Below are 23342 nucleotides of genomic sequence, written 5' to 3' on the forward strand. Positions count from 1 at the left end.
CTATAAAAAGATTTACAGAAATAAAACCAAGTATACAAGACAAATGCCATGACGTAAAGCATATATACATACCGTACTATCTAATCTGAAAGAAACACGTAGTTATAGATTCCTTACCTTAGAATTACCCCCAGGCGTCAGACTGGATCCGGAAAGTTTAGGTCAGCAGTACCCCTGCGCGTCGGTAGGCATCGTCGTGAGGCATCGTCTGCGCCGAGATGAACTCGCTGGAGCTACTTAGACGCCCACATGCGCTGATATCAGTTCCTTCTTTTTCCGCGCCAGCAAGCGCAGATCCGGGAAGAGCAAGTACCCCCAGTCACTTTTTGACTGAGTTTTTTCGAGGCCTTTTGTCTCATTTTCTTCGAGTCGATCGACTCCTGGTGTCGTAGGGTTGCCCGGCTTTAAAAACTGTGGGGACTGTCACCGCATGATGTCGGTGACGGACCTACACCGTGTGTGTCTCTACTGCCTGGGGTGCGACCACGACTCCAAGTCGTGCCCCGATTGCCGGGCCATGGCGCTGAAGACTTTGCGGGAGTGGTCCCGAAAGTTGCTGGAAGTCCGGCAGTCGGCTCCGCGCCGCTTAAGGTCCCGGTACCGTGGGAGGTCGTGGGACCGATCGCGGAGCCGTCACCATCGTTCCTCTGGATCTAAGTCTTCACACTCGGGGTCAGGCAAGTCAAAGCATTCCGAAAAGAAGTCAAAGAACCGTTGTCGCTCCTCGACTTCCCCTCGCGCGACACGGCTGAGGGTGCGGGTGGTGCTACCCCAACGGCTCCGGCAGAGCCTACGATGTCGCCGCTGGCCTACCCACCCTTTCCGGGTCCGTCGGCGATGCCTGCTCAGGTGCAAGAGTTTCTTGCTGCCATGACCCGACTCTTTGGGCCGTCTAGCGCCGCCTGTGCGCCTACGGGCCCTGCGGGCCCGACTGGCTGTCCTGTCCTTCCATCGCCGGCAGCTCCGGCGTCGCAGGACCTCCCGGGATCGGACCCCGGTCAACGCCGATTGACCTTCTAACACCTCCGCGACGTCGACCCCACCGGCACCACTTCCGACGTCGCCCGCTCCTCGAGATGACGTCTACCCCAGTTTCAGCCCTGAACCGGGCACGGTGCTGGATCGGCGTCCCCTGACGCCGATTCCGACGGGGCCCTTTTCCCCCTATGTCTGTCCTCCTTATTTTCAGCCTGTTTCGCAGACTTCGGAGGAAGGGGAGGACTGGGAGGGGTCTGAGGACCCTCTCACACAACAGTGTGATTATGATCCAGACTGGGCAGAGGATTTGGGAGATGCCAGTGGTCTTGACATCTCACCTGACCTTGGCATTCTGTCTCCTCCTACCGTGGCTACGGAGGAGGGAGCCAGTTTGCAGTGGTATTACGTAGGGCAGCCGAGGCCCTCCACCTCGAACTCCCTACAGTGGCCGTAAGGACTAACCTCCTGACAGAAGTGCTTCAGCCGGTGGCGCCTTCTTCGGAGCCCTTGCTGCCGTTTAATGATGTACTTTCTGACGTCCTTTTGGGCACTTGGTCCAGGCCCAAAACAGGGGCTCCTGTGGACAGGAACTTGGCCCGACGCCATCGACCGGCTCTGGGCGACCCACTCTTTCTCACCCAACACCCCACTCCCGAGAGCTTGTTCCCTTCCGCACCTCCTGATAGGGAATCCAAGAAGCTGGAGCAGCTTGGCAAGAAGCTGTTTTCATCTGCCAGCTTAGGGCTGCGGTCAGTGAACACCGCATGCCTCTTGGGCCGTTATTCCCATTCTCTGTGGGATACGGTTGCGCAGGTGCTGCCCAACTGTCCGGAGGAGGCACGACAGTACCCTCTCAAGCTATAGCAGCTGGGAGAGACGCAGCGAAGTTCACTATTCGTTGTGGGCTCGATACCACCGACCGTCTGGGCATGGTGATTTCCATGACGGTGGCGCTTCAGCGCCACGCCTGGCTGAGAACAACTGGCTTCTCCGGGGATGTCCAGAGCACTTTGATGGACATGCCCTATGATGGCATTCGCCTTTTTAGCAATAAATCGGATAGTGCATTGGAGCGCTTTAAGGACTCACGGGCTACGGCCAAGTCCTTGGGCCTGTCGGCCACTCGCCCTCCTCAGCTTTCGGCTCCTTTCGTGGCCACAGGAGGGGTGCCCCAACACATTCGTTCCAGAGCCACAGGCCTGCGCAGCAACATCCTCAGCGCGGCTGCGGACGTGAGAACCGTCAAGGCGGTTCTGGGGGCCAGTGGGCGGGTCAGTCCACCTCCACCCCCGCAGCTTCCACTGCAAAGTTTTCCTATCCCGACCTTTCAGGCCCATCAAACGCCAGTGGGCGGCAGAATTCGCCATCATCTACCCCACGGGCGCAACATCACATCGGACAAGTAGGTGCCTCTAATTGTCCGAAGGGGCTACTCCCTCCCCTTCGAGACTCCCCCCCCCCCCCCCCCCCCTCCAGCCATGCCACCTCGGTACCACCACATGTCGGGGGACCATCTTGTGCTTCTTCAACAGGAAGTCACGGCCCTCTCGGCCAAGGGGGCAATCAAGCACTTTCCTGGGCCAGAAGTAGGTCGTGGTTGTTATTCCCACTACTTTCTGGTCCCCAAGAAGGACAAGGACCTGCATCCTATCTTAGACCTTCGGAACGTCAATCGCTTCCTCCTGAAGGAGAAGTTCAAGATGCTCACACTTCATGCCCTGAAGTTCCAGCCATGTCCAGAGACGCAGAGCCTCCTGACATAGGGTCCACAACTCCACTGATGTATGCTCCCTTTGAGCCACTTCACAACTGTCCTCTTCGTCTTCTCACTTTAAAGACATCTTTCCTGGTGGCCATCACCTCTGCCAGAGGAGTGAGTGAGCTCCAGGCTCTTTCTTCTAAATCTCCTTTTCTCTCTGTCCATCCGGACAAAGTGGTTCTAAGGACTTGTCCATCTTTTCTGCCAAAGGTTGTCACTGCCTTTCACATCGGGCAGACCATCACTTTGCCCACCTTCTTTCCGCCTCCGCATCCCTCAAAAGAGGACGAGAGGCTCCATCGTCTGGACCCAAAACGCGTGCTCTCATTCTTCCTGAACCGCACACAACGGTTCCGGGTGGATGACCAGCTCTTTGTTGGCTACGCGGGTGCCAAGAAAGGTCAGGCCGTGCACAAGCGGACCATGTCTAGGTGGGTCGTTCTGTGCATAAAGGCTTGTTAGTCTTTGGCTTAAAAGGAGCCTCCGGTGGGGCTGCGCGCTCATTCTACCAGGGCGACGGCAGCTATTACTGCTTTGGGACGGGGAGTTCCCTTGCATGACATCTGTCAGGCAGCTACGTGGGCCTCGCTGCACACGTTTACCAAGCATTATTGCCTGGACAGCCAAGTCCGGAGAGATGGCTTCTTTGGCCATTCTGTTCTCCAGGATTTTCTGGTGTGATCTTGGTTCTCAGACACGCCACTGGGGTTGGTATTGCTGGGGTATCTATTCTAAGGTAAGGAATCTATCACTACGTGTTTCTTTCAGATGCACAAGTTACTTACCTTCAGTAACGATATATCTGTAAGAAACATTAGTAGTGATCGATTCATTACCGCCCCACCCATCCTCCCCGTTCGGCGAACTGATTTCTAGGGTTAAGGTTATCCCTTTCAGGGCCCTAGTTTCATGGCACCAGTGTTCAGTTTCTTGCATGGCTCTACGTCCGTGGCGTGGAAAATTGTGTACAGAACTGGCGTCAGCGCGTAGGCGCGTCTAAGTAGCTTCAGCGACATCATCTCGGCGCCGACGATGCACACGGAGCCGCACGACGACGCCTACCGACTCGCAGGGGTACTGCTGACGTAACCTTTCCGGATCCAGTCTGATGCCTGGGGGTAATTCTATGGTAAGGAATCTATCACTACTAATGTTTCTTACAGAGATAGCGTTACCGAAGGTAAGTAACTTGTGCTTTATTACCATTCGCTTTGCCTCGTGTGAGTTGTGTGTATCCGCTCCCCACACTCAATAATGGCAATAAATCGCATATTACACGCTGTGCATCTATTTATATATGCACAAAATGCAGTATGTTGTTTATTAATGTATTATCATTGTTTGCAAGAGGTTTAAGTGTGTACAGAAATATAAAATCAGGTTTAAGTGACTTGAATTATCAAGAGGGTTGTTTCCCTGTGTAAATCAGTAATTTGTGAGGCAGTAAATAGGATATTACTCTCAATGCATCTGCACAATGGTTTATGCCATGATGTTGTAAAGGCAGGCCTAGACACAGTATCATTGGACTGGTGCATAATGTGAAGCAGTAGTGAAGTAGGACAATGATCCTGGCTGGGGCACATTACCCAGAAGCTGCAGTTTTTGATATTGCAAAGATATGGGGTTTGACCTTTGCACGTGGATAAGGTCATACGGGCTATTGCAAATTAATTGAGTTTTCAGATAGGTGCTAAATGTTTAGTGAGAAGGGCGTGCATTACGCAGGGGTTATAGTATTACGAGTGGGTTTGCTTTATAAAGCGTTCATAGTAGGCCATTGTGGGCCGAAGTAGTTTATACAATTCGCAGCAGTGGATAATATTTGCATCGGAGTCGAGGTGGGATATTTCACACTACAGACTTCAGTTAGAACATAACCTGAAGCCTGTGATTTGAGGGAATTCGCTGCAGGTCATACCCAATGACGAGACTCCTTCTGCGTCGCGTGCGAGGCTCCGGCTGCAGGTCACTGGAGTGATTGGCGCAGATTGGAATGAGAGTTGCGTAACCGTCCAGAGCCGGGAAGCGCTTGGGCTCTTCCCTGCTGGCGTGTCTGGTCTCATTACGGCACACGGTGCAGGTGTACATCCAGGGCTTTAAGTGTGGGGGGGGTCTGTGGGGGTCTGAGCACCCCCAGTTTTTTGGGGGGGGCCTCGAAAGGGGTCTCTAGGGGTCTCTGTTTTCGGGCCTCAAAGGTAGGGTGACCAGACGTACCGATTTTTGTTGGTGTTTCAGGTGAGTATGCGCGCGCACTGCTTAAGGCATGACATCATTGTAGCAGGAAGGGAAATCCTTTGAAGAGAGACACTCTCTCGGGATTTCCCTTCTCTTTGAACACGCAGCACCACCTACGTCATCGTGCCAGCCATCGGCACAACAACAGCTGGTTATAACCGGCACAACCCTGCTTTTACGGCCTGCAGCAAGATTTCTCCAACAACCAGTGTGAGCCTGCTCTGCCTTGAAGCAAACGAGGGACGAGGGTCTACAACAGAATCCAGCAGCAGTGAAAAGGAAACTTACCTTTGTGACGCCTCCCCAGCCCTACCAGCACCGTTGGGACCCTGCCTCCACATCAGAGCTGCCTCAGCCAGGATCCTTCTGAAGCCACACAAGACTTGCCCTCCCAGCCTTTTTTTAAAATCCCCTTCCCCCCAGCATTCTCAATTTTCTGCAAAGCGCCATTCATCTTTTTCAAAACACTCTCACTGCCAATGCTGACTTGTTCTGTTTATTGATTTATACATGCGGTGGTAAAGCACCCTCATAGAAAGCACTGCGTATGCGTAGAAAAGATTGAACAGCCCTCCGAAGGGAAATCAAGGCAAATATTGAGCGCCACTGGTTCCCCAGAATTCGAAAATATTGTTACAATTGAGAATTTTAGTTTTGCTTGTGGTTGCATTGAAAATGTTCAGGCACAATGCAGAAGTAAGTACATATCTCAAGTCAATAGTAAAGTAGACCCAGACGGACCCCTCTGAGTTTCATTTTCATCTACTTTCACTTTGCTCTGCTCTTCCTATATTTACTATCACTGATGTAATTAAGTCCTGTGTGATACTACACAGATGGGGAATATACAATCACACTGACTGGTACCAGTTATAAGGCTGATGTGCAACTTCGCTTCGACTCGTGATTTGACAAATCCATTACACTTGGGTTTCTCAGTGAGGGAAAAGTGATGGGTGACCTCTTGGTGCTCCCGTATCTGGCAGGACGCTACGCTGAACTCTGGGGGCAGGCTGCTGACATCGACGCCCACGGGACTGCGAGGACCACGGAGCATTGCGCTCCCTGAACTCAGCTCACCTGGTCACTCTTCCCGTTTGGCACCTCCCACTAACACAGCGCCTCGCGGCCCCCGCTGCGCGGGAGCCGCTCGCCGGCCACAAAATTCTTAAAAGCTGGGCTGGTGTGCTTGGCGTGTGTGACCTCTTGGTGCTCCCGTATCTGGCAGGACGCTACGCTGAACTCTGGGGGCAGGCTGCTGACATCGACGCCCACGGGACTGCGAGGACCACGGAGCATTGCGCTCCCTGAACTCAGCTCACCTGGTCACTCTTCCCGGTCACGCCCCTGCTGTCGCCCTGTGCTTAAGATAGTCTTCTTGTGAGCGCGCTAGCGGCACGCGCGCGGGACGACGCTCGGGGCGAAGACCGGGCAAAGAGCGGGCCGTTTGTGGCCGTTTGTGGACGACCGGGGACGGGACAGGCCTCCCCCTTTGGTATTTCGGTGAAAATATTGTTTCCCAGCTATTATTTCAGCTGTTCTGTTTGGTTGTAATACATCATATCTTGGGTCTGTGACTTATTACTTTGGCCATTTTTCTGAAGTTTGAGCTCTTATTTTAAGTATGACTTCCCTAAGGTCTGGTAGGAAGGTTGTCCAGGCTAATCATGGGGGTAATAATACAGGGACCCTCGATAATTTCATCACAAGAGCGACTCGCGTTCTTGAACATGAAATTATCCTAACTGAAAAGAGACTGTCCTTAGACAGCCTAGCCAAAAGATCCTCCTTGGGCAACCTTATGTCAGTTAAGTCTCCAGTAAGTAGACCATCACAAACCATCCTAGAATCATCTTCTAGCCCTACCACAGCCTCGTTGACTTTAGCTGCTCAGGATTCACTGGTTATGGCACAAGAGCAAATACATATCCCTGGTCCAAGTGCCTCATCCCCAACTATCAGCCCTTCTCATTTACAGTCCCCCCCTGAGATATTGTGCACTGCTGCCCCAACTGTGAGCAACAATCTTATGTCTATTCCTGGTAAAAGAAAGCAAACGTGTTAAAAGATCTAGATTGCCAAAAACGCATGACATTCCTATGCATCGTGAAGCTGTTGACTCTATATTACCTCGTTGTACCACTTCTACCACAGGAAGCCTTAGGCCACCGCCTGTTCTTATTGAATCAAGTGCCGAACCCTTGCCTCTCGATTTTCTGCCTCACATAGAGAAATTGTTTAAATCTCTTCTCTTACCTCTATATGAGAGAGTCAATCGACTCTCCACTCTGTTGGAGAAAATTGAAGGCACGGTGCTCGGGAACTCGTCTATGTTGGAGAAAATCACACAGACATCTACTGGGCCTAAGAAACCTTCTATTCCTGTAATTGCTGTTAGTAATAGGTCTGTTTCTAATGGACACACTCATGAAGGTAGAGTCCCTTCGAACTCTCACGTTTGCAATCCCCCCATTATTGAAGGATCCGGCCCCCCCGTCAGTGTAGACACGCCGACTGTTCCAGGACGCAATAACAACAATGGTACAGCCATTACCAAGCGTGCTCCCATTGCTGGAAAGTCTAGTATAGAGAGTGTCGATCAAATTAATGAACTACCATGTATAAATCTCCCCCCTGAGTCTAAGCCGTACACTGTCATAATGGTAGGTGTGCCTCGGCTCACTCAGGCCAAACCCGAGACCCATACAGAGTTGAAGAATAAAGTCACACATTGGCTAAATAGCAACAGGCCACTACCTCCAAGACTAAGTGCAGAGGTTATGACCGTTCGCAGGGTATGCTGGCTGGGTAATAGAGCCAAGAAAATGGAGGGAGACTGTGTGATCATTAATTTCCGGGACCCTAGGGTGGTGAGCCATATTTGTTCCTATCCCAACGACCTGAGAGTCACTGGAATATCTACTTTGGATATGTCTTATTTTTATTCATTAGACTCTCATGTTGCTCCCTGTGATGCGCCTGTTCCATGGGAAAGGGTCAATAAGACTTCCTATCGTCACACAGGATTCGACTTCCATCTTCCATTGTTTAATTCTTTTGCCCCGCTGAATACCCTAGATGGTGTGGACTGACTACCCTCAACTCCAACGATTGGGGATAGAGTGTGTAAGGCTAGACCAGGACCTGATATTACGGGTCTAGTGGGGAGGGGCGAGTCAAGGAGGGAGCCCCTGGCCCCGGGAATGCTATCTCCTAATCCCTCCCGGGTAACATCTATTAGGTCACATTTAACTACTAGTGATCCTGATATACCTGAGAGTGAGATTATTGGTTGTGAATACATCAGCATATATCCGGCTATATCAGGAGCTCCCCCAGTTACTTTGATTTCCACCTCCACTGGTTCTCCCCCTTTGACTTTGGTTTCATGGAACATCGCTGGCCTCTGCAGTAAAATAACTCTGGAAGACTGATCTACCTGGGTAAACATGCATGATATCCTGGTATTCCAGGAAACTTGGGCTGTGGATCCTATTTATTTCCCAGGATATTTAAACTTTTTCAAAGGGGCTGTATGTGGAGAAAAAGGTCGTCCATCCGGTGGCCTTTGCATTTAGGTCAAGCAAACCCTTGGGTATAACCTTAGGGAATTGGTTATTGATAGTCTTGACCTATTGATCATTGCACTAGTCCGCAAAGATCTCCCTGAAATCCTGATTACAAATATTTACAACAGGGGTCTCCCGGGCGGCCGTGGTACAAATACATTCCTCCAATTAGATGGGTTTTTGGATAAAGTCAATACGGGCACTAATGTTGTAATATTGGGCGATTTGAACTGTTGTTTCGAGCCACTACCAATTGCCCCCGACTCTCTCACAGGGGAGGTGGACGCGGTTTTTAATATCCCACCCCTGGATCTCCCTCCTATCAAGAGGTGGTCCGAATCCGCTACTCAGTGGATGAGCCTTTGCATGGAGCGGGGCTATAGAGCTGCCAACGGTCGGACTCCATCAGATAAAGTCGGTAGGCCGACATTCTCTGATGGTAGACGCAGCAAGAGTCGAATCGACTATGCCCTAATTAAGGTGAAGTTTTGGCCCATGCTATCCGATATGGTGGTCCTAGACCGACCCGAGAGTGATCATAACCCTCTGGTCTTGAGTTTATTACTATGTCCAGCACCTAGAGATAATCCTTCTGAAATAGTGACCGCTGAAACTTTATTAACTAATAACCAACGGCGAGTACGCTGGGACAAGGTAGCTATTGATAGTCTACTACTGTCAGAGATTAGCCAAAAGGTTTCTTGTGCTGTTGGGGATCTACAGCATCTACTGAGCGCTGAAGACACACATACTGAGGCCACCCTAGTACATGACCATTTATTTTTAGATCTTAAGTCTATTTTCTCTAAACCATGTAAGGGTAATAAAATTGTTACCCAAAAATCTAAGTCTTGGTACAATAAAGCATGCCGAATCTCATACAACAAATTGAAACATGCTATCATCACTAAAGATCGGGTGGTTATTAAACAAACCAGAAAAGACTACTCCAAGGCTAAAGCAATAGCCAAACGAGAGTGGGATAATGACCACTGGAACGATCTTTTGGTCGCTAGCAAAAATAGGAATTTATCCCAGTTTTGGCATATTGTAAAGTGGGCAACTGTTCTGATACCCAGATTCCCAGCAACCATGTTTTTCCGGACAACTGGGTCTCACACTTTGAGTCCCAGTTTTCGGATGGAAGCTTGGTTGAGGGGTTTGCCCACGCAGCAAGCAGGGACTTGACCATCTCCTCCACTTTTAATTTTGACTGCGCTGAGGTTGCTGCAGCCCTGAGAAAGGTGCCTAGTGGCAAGGCCCCGGGAATCGATTGTGTCCCCGCGGACCTTTTCAAGTCTGACCCCGATAACTGGGTACCATATATTGCACATCTCGCTAACGCTATAGCTAGAGGGGCTGCCATTCCTGATTCCTGGAGGGGTGCAGAGATCCTTCCCATTTTTAAGAAGGGCGATCGTTCCTGTCCGGGGAACTATCGCCCGATCAGCCTTATTGACTCCGTTCAGAAGATAATTGCTAGGATGACCCTGGCTAGAATCCAGGCCTGGATTGAACAGGAGGATATCATCTCTCCACTCCAGGCCGGTTTTAGACCCTGCACCAGTACCATCGACCAGGCATTCAAATTTCAACTGATTGTCTGGAAAACGGTTTATCTATGTGGTGGTACCTTATATGCTGCCTTTATTGATCTTCGGTCAGCATTTGACTTGGTCAATAGGACCAAGCTATGGGATGCTTTGGTGGAGCTAGGGATTCCGGGAGATCTTCTGAGAATTATCATTAGGCTGTATGATAACAACTTCGCCCAAGTGCGCTGGGGGAAACAGGGCCAGATTACTAAAAGATTCAGGGTCAATCGGGGTGTCAGGCAAGGGTGCGTCCTTGCGCCCACGTTGTTTCTATTGTTTATCAATAGAGTGGTCCAGTACTTCTCATCTACTCCCACCGACGCACCCATGTTGGGTGGAAGTAAACTTCCAATCCTCATGTTCGCCGATGACACCTTACTTCTTTCTCAGACACTCTCCGGGTTACAGTCGGCATTGAATGTTTTTTCTAAATTCTGCAATGATTTTGATCTGTCTGTGAATGTGTCCAAAACCAAATACATGGTATTCAACAAAGGGAAATGTGTGAAAGGCCAAGTGTTTATGAATAATGATTTGCTTGAGAGAACAACGTCATGACCTATTTGGGGGTAGTATTTGAAAACAAGTTGGACTGGAGGCCGCAGATTGACGTCCTTACTCTTAAATTTGCCCAGCTTTCTGGATGTCTCGCCAAAGAACAAAAGCAATCCCAGTCGAAAATAATTGGCCCCCCAATGAAAATCCTTAATGTTAGGATTAATTCAGCCATCCTTTATGGAGCTGAACTCTGGGGTTTTGCCAATCTCTCTCCCCTGGTCAAAGTACAACATAAATTCTTCAGAATGCTCACGGGCCTCCCCAGTTCCACCCCATTGAAACCACTACTGCTGGATCTCGGCTCCCATTCATTTGACGACATCGCTAGGTTTAAGCCATTGGCCTTTTGGAGGCGACTTTGGACTGTTCCCGAACTTGGTCCCTATGCCAAAGCCTTTCTTGATGTTCGTTCTATTTTGGGAGCTGGTAACATCCCCTGGTTCAGACAGGTTAGACAACTTTTGGATTCCATGGGTTTAGGTACTTTGTGGACTGACCCGGCCAATAACTCATTTCCCTCTAAAAAAGATCTTAAAGATCTATACTGGTCAATGGTACTGCAAAAACAATTACCTTCCGTTTCAACCAACTCTTTGACTGGTAGGTTTCTCGAACAAAAGAATACCCCATTTCTTGAAGCCTACTGGGATACCATCACTAGGCCGAGAGATAGAAAACTTTACCACCAGTTTAGAGTCGGTACATTACCAACAAACTTATTCACAAAAAAATGGAAGGGTGTATCGTCTGATTCTTGTAACTGGTGTTCTGGATGTGTCGACTCCGTGGGCCATATCTTTTTTGTCTGCCCTGTTTACGCAGCCCCTCGGGCTATATGGCTAAAACCCCTTTGTCGTACTCTGGGAACAAGGCAAGGGTCAGTAGCACTTGATTTCCTGCGCTTCGACACTAGCGAATATGTTGTAGTTGCAGTTGCCAAGTTTTTAGCTTGGGTGTGGCTTATTAGATTGAGGAGGCAATAAAATTATTGTACCCGGGATCTTTGAGATTTTAACATTTTGTATTATGTTGTAATAATTTTTTAAAGACAAAATATCTTGTTTATACTCTATTACATTTTGTAAACTGTCTTTTTATGATGAATTATCGACAAATAAAGACTCTTTGAATTGAATTGAATTGATGGGTGGAATGCTTGAATGATACCGTATTTTATGTTTTTGAAAATGACATCAAACATCTTAAAGGAAACCATTAGTCAGCATCAAGTGCCTTTGTTAACTATGCAGTCTCAGCGAAATTGCTTAGTTACTACTGGGATACCAAATAATACTTGAAATTAGACAGTTTCCCTTAAGTGTGTAATATGAGAATAATTAAAGAACAAGCATTGGCATAACCAATAGGTCTCGCTTTTGGGACCCTTGTAAGTTTTTGGCCCCAGCGATTGGCTTTTGCAATGTTTTTAAGCTGTGTTGAAGAGCTCTATAGCACCACTCTACAAAACCACTCTACAGCACCGGGTAGGGCAGAGTCAGTGACTTCAGCGCTGATGCAGAGCACGCCCTTGAGCCATTTTATAGTGTTCGGTAGGGCTGGGGCAGAGTCACTGACTTCATAGCTGAAGGGCGCCCTGGAGCCATTCATTACCAGTGTTTTCATTTGTTACAGCAACTGTGCACCAGAGGGACACAAATATGTATGGCAAAACTTTCCCGTGAGGAGGGCTTCAAATTGTAAAAATAAAAGCGGCTGTACAAATTAAAGCACTACATAGACGTGTCACTGCAAAATTTGCCGCAGTGCCGCAATGCACCATTTCCCAGCAGCTATGCCCCAAATTGTCATCTCTTCAGCTCCAGCTCCAGGTGACAACCCATTTGGCTACAGAAGAAACCATTTCCAATTGGCCTTTCCACAAGGCCCCTCTCTCCAATACGCGAACGAGACACATGCAAGAAAAAACACTGCAAATATTCAGACAAAAGGGTCATCTTTTTCTCACGTTTTGCAAATCTTCCACTGGAGGTGCAGGAAGTGCCTACATTCTGTTGTGAGAGTTCAGGCTTCGGAATCTTGCTGAGGAGATAAAAATGTAAGACAGGCTGGCCGGTGCAAGCCACCAAATAAGCTTGGAGCCAAGTTGTTGAATAAAAGGGGTGTGGGGCTATTGCCTAATCTTTACGCAAACATCCCTTCTGGGCACCCAGAGACCCGCAGTTGCATTGGGAGTGTGAAAAACAAAGGCAGACATTTTCCACTGTCATCAGTACGCGAGAGAAACATAACAAACAGCACTGTGCATGTTTTGAAAAGCAGGAGACCCTGTTTTTTTAATGTGGTGCTTCACCATCAAGTGAATTCTTTTGCTCCGTTGCTGTTTTACGAAACAAATGAAACACGCAGGATACCCGTTTGGAGATTCCAATTCAGTAGTTGCAAATATGGTTCTGCTGTACCTGGATGTGGCGCCATATTTTTGATTCCGCCGTTTCAATTCCCGGCAGAAAACGAAAAGAATATTTGTACTGGGGAAATATACAGATCAGCTCACACCAATCTACACCGTTAGATACAAATGGATATAGCTTGCAACGACTACAATTTTGCTTCACAGCAAGTCCGCGCGCCGTTTAGAGAGAACCCCGTACACTGCTAGAGGATTCGGAGAAAACAAGAGCAAAGTGGTCCAAAAGAATTCATGCTTGTATAGGCAGTGCGCATGCGTATTATAAATTGTAATGCTCCCTTCAGCACGTTTGTGTAATGCGATTTTCTCGAGCACTGGACTTTACAGGTTATAATACAGGTTTCTTAAACCCCAGAGTCCCGCATTCTCAGCTGCGCATGGCGGTTGCACCCACCCCTTCTTGCAAACCCGAGCCGTTTTGATATTTTACTTTTTGAGCCTTTATTTATAGTTCCTTTATATGTCGTGTGTGAAGTACCAGCTCATTAAAGCACACGTTTCGTGGGGTTAAAGTTCACACCAGGCAGGTCTGTAATAAGATCTCACGCCTGACGCATCAAATCTGTCGGGAGCGCCAAAAACGCCGACAGCAGCTGTGACTTCATAAACCTCTGAGAACACTTGGAAGTGTACCAAGCCAAGAACGAGATGCAACAAGTGAGGTAGCACCGCGGGTTAGCGCGCGTTTGGCAGAGAAGTGAGAGAAAGGGAGACAGGGAGAGATGCGAGACCTACAAATTACCTACCTGTATCGCAATAAGAGACATTTTTCTGATTCATTAATGGTCCTGTGTCCCTCTTCTTACGTGTGTTTTTTTATGTTTAACATGTAGTCTTTAAAACTCATTGGATGGGTGGGAATGTGATTTCAAGCCATAATTAAATTCAAACAACTCCATTATTTAAGATTTGAATCTGGGAAAGAGAATGGAGAACCTTAAGCAAAAGTCGAAACCCATTCTGGAAAATTTTACAGCAAAACAATGGGGCCATGAGGAAACAATCTCTCGGCATGCTGTGGTGGGGGTGGGGGAGCACATTCCAGGCGGGGGAGCGGACCCTTTGAAGTATGGTGCACGCGCCAGTGGGCTGAAGCGCTTCCCCAAACGGATTGCATGGCGGCACGATGCACGTGATTTTGCGCGTGCTCGCCATGCAATCCACTTTTGGGAGCACTTTGAAATGCCCCTCTTACTAGAGTCTCGCATAGCGATTGCGTAAACGCAATAGCTAGGCGAGACCTAAAAGTGAGAAAGGATGGACCGCAAGTGCTCACTTAAAGCCAGCTCAACAAACTTTGGGCAAATTTGCACCGATTACTGTGGAATTTGTCTCTGGTGATGGTTAAGTTTGCTCCAGTCTTGAATTGGCATTTTCTCCAAACAACTGTTGGGAAATATCCTCTACACTGTACACTGTTAGTTTTTTTTTTTAACGGAGTTTTATATAGTGCGAACTTGACCCGAATCGGGTATCAGAGCGTTTACATAATAGCACCAGTTGCGTTATATGAGGATACAATATTTTTTTTATAGTTGGTACTTAATAAATATACCTTTTTGCCTAATTTATTATCATTTGCTGGATGCGACTTCATGATTTTCTTAAGCACACAATGCTAGTTATCTTGATTTAGACCACGCCCCTACTCGGATATGCCACACCCCTTTAAGAAATGTGCCACGCCCCTTTTAGAGCACCCCCAGTTTTTTCCCCACTTAAAGCCCTGTGTACATTCCTCAGCAGGCGGGGCCTGGGAGGTGGGAGAGGAGAGGCATTCTTACATAGACGTTCAGTGTGCTTGCGTCCCATGAGGAACTCCCAGGCCCGTGCAGTCCAATGTGCCCGGGCTTGTCTGCGTTCCCCCTCTCCCCGCAGCGCTGGGGCTGTCTCGGTCTGGCTCTAGCTGAAAGGTGCGCTGGGGTTCCCCCGCAGGCATCACTCATTGCACAAATCCTGCTTCACACCACTTCTCCGTTGCACAGAAGATCTTGTTCCGCCGCGCACACCTATTACCAGCATTCACCCTGACGCTAATTTGACAGGAATCCATTCTAGTTAATCATCATCCTGCTCACTCTTGTGTAAAATGAGTCTTAACGTCGGCACGTTTTGTTGTTTTCTAGTTATCTGGCTCTCTTAAAGTTGAACAGCATCTTTAAGAGCTATTGAAGTCTGCCCGCACACTGTCCTGTGTGGCAGCCGTGCGCTGCAGCGCCTCACACAAGGCGGTCTGGGGAACAAGGTTCGATCCCCTGTGCCGGCGGCAGATTAGCCAAGCACCATGTGACTCTGGGCAATAGCTTGCTTAATCTTCCCGATGGCCCCCAGCGCCTAGAGACCCTTACGGGTGATTGTTCGCGCTTTACAAATGTGGATTATTATTATTATTATAAGGAGATTGTATTCCGAAATATAGTCCCCTGGAGGACCGGCTTCTCCTAGACCCAATTCCGGAAAAGGCACTGTCCCTCACCTATAAGAACATTGTTAATAACCCACCCGATACCCTGGGGGCATTGCGGGAGGCGTGGGACACTGACATTGGCCTGCTAGAAGATGACGATTGGGTAGAGGCCATACAAAGTCCGAGAGAAGTGGCAGTTAGAGCGAGATTTATGCGTGTACAGCTAAGAATTCTTCATAGGTCCTACTACACTAGTATGCTCATGTGCAAGTTCGGGCGCTCCCACACAGATAACTGTATAAGGGGTTGTGAACAAAAAGGTACCTTTTTCCACATCATCTGGGAGTGCCCAGTTATACATCGCTACTGGGGCAGGGTAATACGGGTGATGTCAGAGGTTTTGGGCCAAGAGATTCCTATCGATGCCAGATGGCACGTACCATGTTTAACAGGGGAGCAGGTGTGGCCGAAATGCCTGAAACGCTGGCTCATGGTGGCAGCAGTGGTGGCTAAAAGAAATATCGCCAGGGCGTGGGGGCTGCCCTTCCACCAAAAGTGGACCGATAGAAAGTTGATCTCGATTGGTGTTGCGCTGCAGAAAAAACAGTGTATGAGGGCAGGGGTTGCCCTAAGACGTGGGAGAAAGTGTGGCACCAATGGGTGGCATATAGAAGCCTGTATGCTGAGGGAGGATGAGAGGGAGGGTGGGGAGGCCTGAGTTTAGATGAGGAAGCTTAGTGTATGAGGGAGGTTAGAGATATTGGTTCTAAAATGTCTAATGTACCAACCGTTTTTGAACTGGGAATGTATGCCTTGTTGATTTTACCATCTATTCCCCGTTGTTGTTGTACTGTACAATCCATATGATGTATATCCAGTAATCAGATTTGTTTAAAAAAGAAGTCCAAGCAGGAGTTGTCTCCATCCTGTTACTCTGTAAAAATACTGTCTTGATGCACGTACTGTGCAAGGTACACAAAAAGAACAAACGGAAAATATTAAGGGATAATGAAGGGTGAAGATGAAAATGTGTGACAACCTTTAAAAATATGCATAACAACTGGTGACTTAAAAAAACGTAGGTGGATCAGGGAAATGTGGAAAGGACAAAGAGGGCAGACAAACAACCTTTAACCATGCCCACTGCAAAGCTTTGCTGGAGCAGAAATAGAACAAATAGCAAACTATTTAGCAGTTTTACCTCCAGATGCTCAACTGGCAAGTCTCCAGGAAAAGGCCATAAACCTCACCCAATGGCCAGAATAAATGAACTTGGTAGACTGGTGATGAGCTACAATAATATCATCCACCACTCCAGCAGGTAAATTACAACTGTTCAGATGAGGCTGCTCAGTTTCCACACATGTAAGAGTAGTGTATGGAGATTAAGATGCAGCACCCTACCCTGTTGCTGAAACAAAAGATCCTCCAGAAGATCCAAGCCCAGTCTGGCCTGAACTTCAGAACTTTAAGAAGGAGCGGCAGAGAGGGGAAGGTGTACAGGAGATCGGTGCCACACTGCATGGGGAATATGTCTCCCCAGCAACCTCTTGGCAGATACTCAAACAGACATGTATGGCACAAGCAGACAGCTGCTCCTGATCAGAAACGGGCATCTGGATCAGATCCAGAGTAGGTACCACTGGAGTCGAGGCCGGCACTAGAGTTAGCAGATTGAACAAGTCCTCCGGTGTAGGAGTTGAGGCATTGGCCAGTTTGGGAAGAGGCATGCTGTAGGACCAGTGGGGTCAGTTGTTGCCAGGGCATGGCCCACCAGTGGATGTCGAACTGGGACACCCCCAAGGCTCAAAATAGACGGATCTGACATCAGCCTGAAAAGTTGCATTATGACTTTCCTGAAAGCCTCTGCTGCGGAGTTGACAATGGGCCGGGGTAACTCAGGGCACACCGGGACCAGGCTTGGTACAGATTCTGTGTCCAACAATGGGGCTAAATCAGGTCCCTTAAGTGCCGACTGCATGACTTCTCCTCGAAGTTAATTTTGTGCGCTGTGTTCAGTGCAATCTTCATGCACCACCTTTTTCCTGATAAATTGTTGCCGCGAACTTACACCTAATGTTTTCCGAAAGTGGTATTTCCACTTTATTTGGGACAGTCGATCACTCTCCCTGCTTTTTTTTGCCCCGACACATCCCTCTAAGAAAAACAAAGGCTTAACCAACAGGACCCAAAAACAGTTCTTAACTTTCACATCGATTGTACGAAAGAGCACCTATTGGATGACCAGCTTTTTAAAGACTTTGCCAGTAATAAGGAGAGGAAGGCTGTCCGGAGTGCAAGTGGTCTGAACACCAAATGCAAGTAATTGGCTATGATCACTTTAACACTAATGAGTACTTAGACCCCTGCCTCCAGATGATCTGCCTGCCCTGTGCATATGCTTTGATTGTGGACTGATAGAAAAGACTTGGTGAGAGTTCTCCGAGTGGCATGATATGTCTAATCCTAGATGGTTCCCATGCTCATTTGGCTCACCCCTCGAGTGTTTCTGTGAGGTGAATTCTATACCTGCATAGGTGTGTGTGTGTGTACGTGTGTGTGTGTGTGTGCCCCCGTGCCCCCTCACAACCATTGTGAGAAACCACAGGCGGCTCAAAATCATATCCTACGCAGACACCCAGCTCATCCTCTCCCTCACCAAAGAGCCCAACATCACCAGACACTACTTCCAAGAAAGGATGAAAGCCGTTGCCAACTGGATGAAGAAGAGCTGCCTAAAACTCAACTCAGATAAAACAGTAGTTCTACTCCTTGGCTCCACCCCCTCTGCATGGGATGACACCTGGTGGCCCCTGCCCTTGGAACCCCCCCACCCCGACGGACCACGCACAACATATTGGCATCATACTAGACTCATCGCTCACGATGAACCACCAGATCAACGCTGTATCCTCGGCCTGCTTCAACACCATCCGCATACTCCAAAAAACGTTCAGATGGATCCCATGTGAATCCAGAAGAATGGTCACGCGCGCGCCCGTCAGTAGCAGACTGGACTACGGCAACGCTCTCTATGCCGGAATCAGGAAACTACTTCGCAAACTCCAGACCGTCCAGAACGCCGCAGCCAGACTGATCCTAAACATCCCACGTCACAACCACATCACCCAACACCTCCGTGATCTCCACTGGCTCCCCATCGAAAGAAGAATAACCTTCAAGCTCCTCCCTCACCCATACAAAGCCCTCCACAACATCAGTCCTGCATACCTCAACAACTGCCTGTTCTTCTACGCACCCAAGAGACACCTCCGACCAGCTTACCTTTCTCTGTCCACCATCACACGCATCTACAATACCAGAACTGGAGGAAAGTCCTTCTCCTACCTCACAACCAGAGCTTGGAACAACCTCCTCCTGTCTGGCAAGTCCCTACACTGCTCCAGTTCAGGAAGGACCTCAAGATCTGGCTCTTTGGATTACCCCAGCACTCAATGGAGTCACCCCCCCCCCCCTTTCCCCTCTAGTGCCTTGAGACTCTCGCGGGTGAGTAGCTGGGCTTTAATAACACTCACACTCACTCTTTATTTTTAAAACAACTTTTATTGGGTTTTTATTTGGCCACATTGCACTATCACACGGCGATTACATTTACCATGTGTGCACTCTTCCCAGGACCTAAAGGGTCCGCTTATGTGGATCTGGGGCAGGCCTGCCAATACACCTTAGTCCTGGATAGCCACATGTTGTATCCTTCCCACATTCGCTGGTGCTTGTTACAGCCTCTTATTTTTGTTTGTTGTAGAGACCCCAGAATACATGTTTACGTATCATTCATTCTTTCTTTCCACGTGTCTTAGGGTGCAAACATGTGAAAGGTATCCTGCTCTTTGGGCCCCCTGGATGTGGTAAGACACTGATGGCTCGTCAGATTGGAAAGATGCTGAATGCTCGAGAGCCCAAGGTGGTAAATGGGCCTGAAATCCTTAACAAATATGTCGGTGAGTCTGAGGCCAACATCCGCAAGCTCTTTGCAGATGCCGAGGATGAGCAGAAGAGGGTAAGTTATACAAAGGTGTTTTGAACATTAAGGTTTGACTGTGTGATCCCATTTACATTGAAAGTCTTAATATCCTTTTGATAAATTCCCAAGGAAACTGGAATAATCAGGTCAATAACATGTCCTACTAGTGCCCCAGTGATCCACCCAATCCTATAGGTGAATAGATTTAATTGCCTGTGCTACTCCATTATTGCTAGAATCGGGACCCATCGATTACATGATGCCTGAGGTGGAACAGCAAATACGTGTTGCTCATCCATATCAGAGGATTTCTCCCTTAATGTGATCGTTGTCAACACACATGCACTTAGTTCAAAAGACACACAGCAGATCTACTTAAGACAGCACGTTTATACAAGTCTCTGAAACGTAATGTATTATCTTAGATTTATTATGCATGAACATTAACTGAACTAATATAACATATTATCAAACGCCAAATTATTTGGCTACTGTTTAGCCTCAATATTTGCTCAAAGTAACATAATGATGGCCATCTCTAACAACGTAATACTTTGTATAAACAAAATACTTTGCACATTACACTTAAACAAAGCGCACTTGATAGAACCCTACACATGCACCAAACCGTACACTGAGGTGCCTGCAAATGATATTTATGCTTTCAACAGCACTAACCAGTAAACATACATCATGCATCAGAACACATCCAGGTAGTATACACACAACATAGGCCAGTTCACATATGTTGCTATCATACAGCATGTTTCATAAATACCACATGTACAAAACTGACTCACTGAATACAGCAGAGATATAACTCCCAGTTGAGAATCCCATGCTCACAACTGCACTCTACAGCTTGACCTGGCACATAGTATGGGGCTGATATAGAGTTTTACAGAAGGGATACTCTGTCACAAACGGGTATCCTGCCCACCGTATTATAGGTGCATTATATCCAATGGCACTTGGAATACGGCGGATGGGAAATTTGTCACGTTTGTGACAGAGTAGCCTGTGCGCCGAATTCTAAATTAGCCTTTAAGTCATGATAGACCACAATAAACAGAACGCTAACATACACCCAGCACAGCTCATCTGTGTTAATTAGGCTTGTAGATTTTTACCAGCAGCATGTGTCCAACACGCACCACATGCATAATATCAAACATTGCACGCACCCCCTAAAACAGCAGAGCTATGCTGTGTGAATAGGTATCGCCTTGATGGCATAAATATCAGAAACTAGAATCGCTCAGAAGATGAAAAGTTCATGTACATTTACACATTTGCTCTGCCATATAGCACAAACATTGCAATGTTTGTCTTTGTACTAGTGCACTGAATAAAGCACATGGCAAGACAGCGCATCCGGTTTGCCTATCCTGTTTCCTAAGTTTATATATACATTTGCTTTGGTGTCCACAACCAAGCAGTAACTGCCACTTGAAGAATTTTTCCACCATTGGATTCCAATCCCAAAGCACATTAGGAGTTTCAGTATGTTTAGATGCCACCAAATAACAACTAGGCCCACCATGCACTCTACTACCCAGCATTCGAGAAGAAAGGGTCTGTATCCCTTCATCTGTTAACCATACAGTGCTAGAGATGATGGGGACTTTGTACTAGAATACTCTATTATCAAATTTGAAATGAAGTCTGTAGCACTTTATCCATTTACTCTACCATCATGATCTGGAGATAATTCGATCCCTATCTCTGTACTACTGTACTCTACTATTCAACGTAAAAGTTTGTCTCCCTTTTTGTTTCTTTTTTAAATTCTTTTTATTAAACAGGCTCGACAACAAGGTATAGTACCACAAAGGTCAATACGGAGGGTACAGCGAAAACAAATATACATACAAATACAATAAAATAATGCAGGCGAAATCACGGGGAGGGGGAAACATCATTGTCCTGGTAGCGAGGGGAGGTACAAATATTTCCACGGTGTGCATTCCAAGGGGCCCATATCTTGGACCATTTACGGGGACAGCCCCGGGCCGTATATACAAACTTCTCTCTTAGCATACACCAATCAAGGTCTTTTTCCCAATCTGCAATTGTGGGTGCATGTGAGGCCCCCCAGAGCTGTGCGATATTCCTTTTAGCGATCATACATCCGAGCGTGACCCAGTGTGTGGTATGTGTGGTGAGGTCATCGGTTCCCAAATGTTAAGAAGGCATCTGGGCGCTTCTGGCTGGATCTCGACCTCCAATGTTTCGCTCATAACTATATGTACCTTACGCCAGAATTCCTGGATTGGCCTACAGTGCCATAGAATGTGCATGAATATGCCTAGTTGAGAGCAACCCCGTCTACAAGACCCATCCGTCTGACCACCCATGTGTACGAGTTGAGGGCCTGTTACATAGATTCTATGCAGGATTTTTAGCTGCACAAGCCGCAGCCGTGCCGATATAGCAACCGTTTTAGGGGAGGAAACCGCCGTCTGCCAACTTTCGTCGTCCAGTTCGATGCCATCTCCAGTCCATTTCTCCCGCAGTGAGATTAGGGGATCGCCCATATTGGTTTTTTTGGTTTTTTTAAAAACACTTTATTAAGTTTTCATGAGAAGGAGCATTGGGTTACAAATTGCATTTATCACATTAAACATATAGATGGTAGGGGAGAAAATGCAGGTGATAAAAGTCAAACCTGTGAATAAATGTTGTAAGTATGGGATTGCAGCCACATATCACCTCAGGATCCCCGGAGGTCCAGCAACCTGGTACATTGCAATGTATGGTATACCCATCTCTCAGTATATCGTACTCATTGGGGGGGTATTGCCCGTCTAACATTCCCACAACCCCCGAAACTCCCAACCCCACCCTAAACCCACCCACTATACCAAAACATGCCGCCACTAAAAATCAGTCTGAGTGCCGCGGGGGGGGGGGGGGGGGGGGGGAGCGGGGGGGGGGAGAGGAGGAGAGGGGAAGGGAATCACATCCCACGCCCGCAGCTGGGGAAGGAAGTCATCCACACCATGCCACATTCAGGGAGTATTAGATAAATGAAAATTCCCCAGAAGGCCGGGGGGGGGATGGGGGAACACGGGAGGCAGGAGGCCTAACCCCACCCCAACCTGCATGCGGCCTCCATCAGCCGGGATACGTCTTCATTTAATGCCAGGGGACTGGTTCCAGCAAACATCAAACCCAATCGTCCACATACATCCCAGCTCAAGCAGGGGGGCACCGGGGATCCCGGGGGGCGGCCCCCTCAGACCCCCCCACCTCCCCCAACTCACCCCTAAACAGCTCAGTTAGGTGCACCCATTCCAAGGATATAGGACGCTTTCGCAGCCCTCGGCTCTCCTCACGGTATAGGGCCTCACGCTCTGCCACCGCCCATCACAACACCTCCTCTCCCCAGGTCTCCACCCACGGCGAAGCACAGGATTTCCAACGTTGTGTTATTAGGCGCTTTGCTAGCGCGAGTGACAGATTGGCAAAACGACGCAATAGTTTCGCCTTAAGGGGGATTGGTAAAATACCCAGTAAACAAGCCTCTGCTACATCCCAGGAGGGGCGCTTGGTGATTGCACTTAAGATTTGTGTTATCCTACCCCAGTATCCAGGCAACTCCGGGCACTGCCACAGCATGTGCATCAGGTCCGCATCCGGTGCCGGGCAGCGAGGTCAGGCCGTAACTGCCGCATTGTACATCTTACCCAGCGCATGGGGTGTAAGGTAAGCCCTATGGAGGATAAATAATTGGATCGTTTTCAACCTGCAATTGCGGGACACTTTCCTGGGGTGTTCCAGAATAAAGGACCACTCTTTATCACTAAATGCCCGGGACAG

At 48.2% G+C, this 23342-nt stretch overlaps 1 protein-coding gene across 6 annotated transcripts in view; it reads left to right on the forward strand.

Moving 5' to 3' along the window:
* LOC146869905 (vesicle-fusing ATPase-like) overlaps nucleotides 1-23342 on the forward strand; it is a 1998451-nt gene that overhangs the window by 1327472 nt on the left and 647637 nt on the right. For all 6 annotated transcript variants that reach the window (XM_085624087.1, XM_085624086.1, XM_085624090.1 and 3 more), the window contains one exon: nucleotides 19357-19556. In XM_085624087.1, coding sequence (XP_085480213.1) covers nucleotides 19357-19556 — 200 coding nt within the window. The remainder of the gene's footprint in view (nucleotides 1-19356; nucleotides 19557-23342) is intronic.

The sequence above is a fragment of the Triturus cristatus genome, chromosome 1_1 (assembly GCF_964204655.1).
Source record: "Triturus cristatus chromosome 1_1, aTriCri1.1, whole genome shotgun sequence".
NCBI classification, from domain to species: domain Eukaryota; kingdom Metazoa; phylum Chordata; class Amphibia; order Caudata; family Salamandridae; genus Triturus; species Triturus cristatus.